Source organism: Conger conger, chromosome 14 (genome assembly GCF_963514075.1).
Source record: "Conger conger chromosome 14, fConCon1.1, whole genome shotgun sequence".
NCBI classification, from domain to species: Eukaryota; Metazoa; Chordata; class Actinopteri; order Anguilliformes; family Congridae; genus Conger; species Conger conger.
Window position 1 is genome coordinate 27227185 of NC_083773.1, and position 7002 is coordinate 27234186.

Here is a 7002-nt window from a genome sequence, read left to right on the forward strand (position 1 = left end):
GCTGCTCTTGGGAATGGAATGTGCAACCTTGTGGTAAGTTCAGTTCCTTCAGCAATATAATGCCATGTCACCTATAGCTGCAAGTCATGCACTATGGCTAACGGGCCGAACAGCAAAGCAAGGACAGCGCTAAAGAGGCATAGAGAGAGGAGTAGCAGTGATCCCTCTGTGATCACTCAGGGTCTGAACACGAGTACAAGAAAAGGCAGAAAAAACACAATTATACCTGCAGGGCTTTCTACAGCAGTATTAATGCAAAATTCATATTCAAGGACAACTTTCAAAGTTATTGAGGACCTTAGCAATACGCAATGGACAGCGGAAAAAATTCCACTGGCACATGTAACAATTTTTATATTGCTGTGCCTGCATGCATTAAAAGAACAGGACACTGATGAAAATTAAGCAACTGCAAGTGCTTTCACAATTTTTCATTCACCACACATAAAATGATGCACTTTCATAGCTTAAGTGACTCATGTACTGTCGGTCCTGCCCAAGCTGATCATGGCCTAGTAAGAAGAGGAGCACAAAGAAAAGAAGTCATCATGACTTTATTGTGTCTTGGTTCCTTGACAATTTTTCTGTGCATATGGTTGCTGCCTAAGGGCTACCAGCCCTATGTATATTTTTAAAAATGTCAATCAATCAATCAAGGATTAAGGAACTGGGGGAGCCGTGCGCCTGGACTTCAGAATGCACCATCACTCCCAGATGACATCGGCTAGTTTCTGAACCCAAAGTTCTTGACATCCCCAACTTCACCAACATGCCATGGCCTACATTTGATACAGGGCGAATGGCTGCAGGTATGGGGACTGAAGCAATGTTACGAGATTCTTGAGCGAATCCAGAACAGGCTCACGCTCCCTGTGGCGGCATACCTGTATCGTCCAACAGCGAAGCGGAGGGGGTGTGGTCAGAGAAGCCGATGGAAGACAGGTCGTCGCTGGCGCCCCCCTGCAGCACGGCGGGGGTGGGGGGGTTCTCCGGGGGGGCCCAGGAGGGGCACGGCCGGAAGCGCCTCAGCTCCCGCTGCCCGTGCAGACTCCGCTCCTCGCAGTTACACAGAGCGCAGGCCCTGCTGTGACCCAGACACACAAACACACCCCTTTCAACACGCTCCATAACACAAACGCACCACAAACCTGGCACTGCAAATTCATCTGGTTTACTCAGCAGTTGAGGTAAATTGGAAGCAAAGGAAATCAGATGGTGCACACCAAAAGGAAATGTTCAGGGCGAGTATACAAACTATCGCACTTTGACACACTCAAAGCACATGGCACAAAGTAAAACATCAGAACATGTCAATCGAGCACCGTACGAAAATGCTTTTGGCCATGGTTACGAATGCATTCGATGACCTGGAATGAGCCGGTTCCTCGTTTTACTCGGTCATTAGCCATGGTTCCTCAGACCATGAGTGGGTTCCGTATTCTCAGATCAAATTGTGTTAAATACCGACTAGAGAAGTACTGACCATTTACATGCAAGTTCACATTACACAAAGGGTCATTTATTCAAATCACGCACATTGCCTGGCTGTCACCAAACTGACTGTTGTGCAACAACAATTAAATAAGGGACAGAATTATTAAAATACTTGAGGCTTAACATCAATAGAGCATTCTAACAGGCCATTATAATCTACTCAATTTGATCCATCCATAATTTATCAGGTTAGAGACTCACACAGGTGTGCTAGAAGTTTCCATGGGTGTCTCTGGGGGCTCAGACTCCCCCTCAGGTGGGGCAGCCAGCTCTGGGGGAGTGCCATCATCAGCTGGGGGAGAGGGTGAAGACATATTTAAAAAGGAGCATTTCAATTGACACAATAAAATTGCATCTAACTTTACCATGCACATAGCATGTACAGCATACAAAAGAGCAAGTAGTGCAAGTTGGTACCAAATTATGCAGGGTAATAGTATCGACACTAAGGCCCATTGACATATTATATAGCACAAGGGACAAAGCAAAAACAAGCAGGCACTGTGGCTGATGTGGGGTGACCCCTGGTTTAAGATAACTCAAGCCCTGTAAACAGAAGTAGAACTCAGGAATTGATTGGCTACCTGCCGTTTCAGAGTCATTCTCTTCGCAGTTTGATTTCTGCTGGTCCATCCCGTCTCCCGGTCCTGATGTCCCTCACAGAGACACCTGAAATACAAAGCCCGCAAAACGGCGAATGATTTCTGAGGGATTTCCGCATAACCCGGATTACCACGTGATTTGTCCCAAATCTCAAAACAATTTGGGCCCAATTTATGGTTGGACGGCACTGGGTATGACAACTGCGCGATTAGCGCACTATAGCCTACAGATGGATAATGAACAAACTATTGCTTTAGTGACATACACTCACATCATTTCCACGTACACTGACAACTAAATATATCATTACTACCGGTTCAAAAAATAAGAAGAATCGATTCAAATATTGGTTCACCGCGCTGTTACCAAATAACCGTCGCGCCGTTTGCATTCATTCAAACATAAGGTAGATTCTGCCATCTTTAGACTTCACACGTGCTTAACAACCATGCCAACAGTTGAAACATTCGGGATGATTAGTAAAATAATATTCACTGTAGATTTGACCAAATACGCATACGAATCAGCGTCCCTTTGTCGACGCACTCAAGATGACATGTAGAAGGCACGCGCTTACGCTTAACCAGATCAGTTATGTCACTTTATTTTAGAAAATAAGATTCAGTAACGGCGACTATTGCGCTAAACTGCCTGCTACACCACAATTAGGCTTTGCATCAATTCACGCACGGAACACGTGCCATAACGCGGTTGCATTAATACAACGATACGCTTGCAACCTACTTAGCATTTACAGCCTACATGTTCAAGTTCTCTCCTACTTTCTAACAATGTCGCGATGGCATAGTCAAGCAAGAACAAACCAGAACAACGAATAGCCAGCCGCTTAACTTGCAAATATAGAAAATACACGGCAAATAATTTTGAAGCTAAGTACTTCCTTTAAAACTTTTCCAAGACCCTGGTGTGCAATCGGTTGTTTTAATTTACCAGCTATATATAATAGCCTAAATAAAGATAGAATAAAGCAATGGAAGCAGGACACTTTGCTGAAGTTAACCAACTGCTCACTGATTATCCATATTGCTGGATTGAAAGCAACTCTAATGGATCGTAGCATGCTAGCTAGCTTTAAAAAAAAAAACTTCATTTCCAAGGGAAATTATAGTTGCGCACTGTTTTAAAATGCAATAACTCGGGGAACAATTAAAGTATAGATGCATACATGCTTTAAAATACTTACGCAAACGTATCATAATTTAAATTCGACTCTCCATCAATAAAACTAGCCCTAAGCCAAACCAAAATACACAAAGACAATACAACTTCCGTGTCCAGCACTTCCTGTACGATGACGGGTATCGTGCAGAAACTTCTATCGGTACGCAAAGGTTCCCAAGGAAATTGATCAAGCTAAATAAAATCCAGTAAGTCTAAATAAAATAGCAAGTGTAAAATATGGACATGGAAAAACTAATAATGATACTTTGAGGTTGGAACTGATGGTGACATACATATAAATACATCAACAAACCTCGTAGCGCATCTAAGATAATGTCCGCGGTCCTACATATTTATAGCTACTGCTCTACTCGCACTTAAGACTGCATCTGAACTCTGTCAAATAGGACAGGACATTGCGTGCTAGTTCGTCTTTCCAAATGCTTCCTGTTCCCCAAAAAGCAATACTTTTTAATGTATGTAATCTTCAGCATTGCCAAACAACTTCGAGACATTTCAACATCCCTAATTAAACTTAATATGGTATGACTAGATACATTTGTATTTTTTCATTGACCAACTTGGCTCAGCCAGCACATCTAATGTTTGATATTGAAAGTGCAACTAATAATAGGCTGTTTAATAACCTATAATATATAGCCTATTGAAAATAATCCCAAATATGGGCTCACAAACACGCAGTATTTGCAATCATTTGCAGATCATAACGTATGATCCAATATTTTTCAGCGTTAAGGTGACAACTTCTGGTGATACTTTATCGTAAAATGTCAACACCACCCCTTGATTTTATTAGTTTGTCAAGATATTGAAGATAAGCATGTGTGCAAGGCAAGTCTGATAAGACACATGCAACTGACTTGCCAAATAAACTCACAAGCAGGTCCATACATTTGACAAGTCTGAATAGTCTGAAATCAAACATTCTCACATGAGAAGAGAAGACAAAGCAATTTGCAACACTGCCAGCAATAAACCATGTCTGAAATATGCTATGGTAGAGTGCAACATATGTTTATCCAGTGACGGGTCTTTGAAAGTTAGAAGACGGTGGCATTATTCCACAAATTTTCGAATGCCAATGCCAAAGAACGCCAAAAAATACTGAATGCAACTCGGCAATAATGGTGCATTGAAACAGTGAAAACAGTGATGAAATGCATACACATACACTTAGCTACTATCACTGCTAATAACAAGACGATGAAAATTCAGATGCATATTCGGTTGTGAAGCATTTCAGATGAGATAACCAATACAACTACACAGAATTTACTGTTTGAACCAAAGCATTAAACAGGCAATTTTTCTTTGAGAACTACTCTTGGCTGGTTTGAAATCCAGCATTAGTCGGTGAACCCGTTGGAAGCATTTAGCCTATGATATATAGCACAGACATTTTAACCTAGCATCCAGCATCAGCGCAATTTAGTACTGGATTAATGACAGTAAAAAAAGTGAATTTTAGCTACCTGAAACTTGAAGCTGCATCGGATAACCAATTTGGATTGTTTTTTCAAAAGGATCTCTTTAAATGCCTGAACTTAAATATTTTATTATGATCCCCCATGTCCACCATTACTCCCAATGGCTGAATATCTTTTTAATACAGGTTTTTAATCCTGCGATTAGAGAGTACTAAAGCCAAGCCTAGTTGAAGCACCGAGAAAATGAATAGTAGTTGCCAACACACCTAACTGATGGCCACGCATGCTAGCTACTACAGGTTTCGACACTGACTTGTCATAACCCGTGGCTTTGTAGGAGCTCGCTAGCGAGCCAGTTTAAAGCGTGGGAAAGCTATAGGTAAAGCTTCCAAAAATGAAAGGAAATCGAGTTCAATAGCTAAATGAAATACATATGATATCCTATTATATTTTAATCAAAGGAATTCATTCATTCATTAGTTAATACATTAGAAAATGAAACCAATTTAAACTATGGTTTTAGATCAGCACTTTTCACAGTAGGCTATGCGTTTTGTTCTGTTTACAAAGTAGCTACTCATTGCCGCACCTATTAGAAACACTGTAACATCAGAGGTTACTCTAATATCGACTACTGACTGAACTTTAGCTAGATTTACAAGTCTTGGCTACACAATTACACTTGGCTGGCCAACGCTCAAAACATTTGTTCAATTTAGCTGTCAAGTCTGGAACACAATCGGCTGCGACATTGCCTCAATTAGAAAATGGTAATAGGCTACTAGCTAAATATTTTAATAAGGCCTCTCAAAATTATATGTGAAATGCTAGGACGCCAATTCGCAGGCTACACTAGAAAAACACTGTGGATGTCTTTATTTGTAACACGAAAGTGTTACAGGTAACATTCGCTAACAGCGCTAGCAAGTTAAATTTGGTAGCAGGACAAAACAAATCTGACAAAACTTCACCAAGATAACTTGTTAGTGCAACAGATAACGCGAACATGAAGAAAACAGGCAACTATAAGCTACTAATTGTCAGCTAATGTTAGCCAAATCGGAAACAAAAGGAGGGGTGGGCCTGCTTTGAAATCGTGGAGTGTTACTGTTTACTCGCGAGCTAGCTAAGTTAGCTACATTCCGCTTGGTGACAAGGCTAAATTCAAATCGACAAAGATCCATCTGTAGCTAATTAGCCACCTGGCTAACTCATGTACTAAGGTAACATTAAACAAGTAACACAAATAGGGTTGGCATTTGTACACGGAAAGCTAGCGAGCTACTTTGCAAGCCTGCTATTACAGGTCACATAGCCGAACGCTGCCGAAATGTAAACTAACATTTCCGAATTTAACGTTTACTAGCTAGCTACGATAATTTAGCAAATGGAGTGTTTTATAGCCATCTAACATTATCCAGCTAAATGCCACGCTAGTTGGGTATGAGCTTGGTTATCTAACCATATAGTGAGTAGTAACTCACATTACCAGTTATATCCGTAAATAAACCAATTTCGGCAACTACTGCCACTAGCTTGTTAGCCACCAAGAAACCTAAAACTAGAAATGTTATGAATTGAACATTAATCCACTTCGCAGACGTTAGCTAGCTAGCTAGTTGTTACTGTCATGCAAGGAAGCGCAACTGACCTGCTAAAATTGACGCCAACGTTACATATTAAACTCACCTTTTTGCTACAATGTGATCCCGATGTCCTCGTAGCTAGTTTGCTGGCCAGCTACATCAGAGCAATCCTCCACAAATAAATCGCTTATGACTTTCATCTGTGAAGTAATATGAGCAACGCAGGGAAGCGCTCGGCGGGTACCGATAAACAATCTTCAACACGTATCGACATTTATTACCATGACACCACAAGTATATGTGGACGGTCCCAGAGAATTCTTAAAGCTCACTCTGATGCCAAAAATACGTTGTAGTTAACTCGCAGTTGAGTAACGTTAGTTAGCTAGCAACACATCTCGCTACATTGTCTCCGCATCTCAGTCCACAGGAAATTGCTGTCCCAGTAGATTTAGCTGTCCCCAGCTCATTAAACAGCATATCGGGTTCTTGTTTATAGTTAGCGTGCTAATTTAGCTACCGTGCCCAACTTTATTTCGCTCCAGAGTTCAGTTATTGGCACCCACTTCGATCATTGGGAATACCACTGGTGACAAAGGTAGCTAGCACGGGATGCGTTTTCGCGCTTGACCGAAAGGACGGACTTGGTGGCTAGGCTAAATGCTTTCCATCATTTTTGCATCAGTGTA

General features: G+C 41.3%; 1 protein-coding gene across 9 annotated transcripts in view; it reads right to left on the minus strand.

The window, feature by feature from the left end:
• Nucleotides 1-7002, minus strand: part of LOC133110709 (histone-lysine N-methyltransferase 2D-like) — a 44365-nt gene extending 37363 nt beyond the window's left edge. For 4 of the 9 annotated variants that reach the window (XM_061220977.1, XM_061220978.1, XM_061220974.1 and 1 more), the window contains exons 1-4: nucleotides 6417-7002; nucleotides 2079-2163; nucleotides 1696-1786; nucleotides 885-1084 (exon numbers count right to left, since the gene is read on the minus strand). In XM_061220977.1, coding sequence (XP_061076961.1) covers nucleotides 885-1084; nucleotides 1696-1786; nucleotides 2079-2127 — 340 coding nt within the window. In that variant the 5' untranslated portion in view covers nucleotides 2128-2163; nucleotides 6417-7002. Of the gene's footprint in view, nucleotides 1-884; nucleotides 1085-1695; nucleotides 1787-2078; nucleotides 2164-3301; nucleotides 3433-3592; nucleotides 3649-4772; nucleotides 4957-6416 lie in introns of those variants that run through there. The other 5 variants (XM_061220976.1, XM_061220975.1, XM_061220972.1 and 2 more) reach the window with 5 other exon arrangements.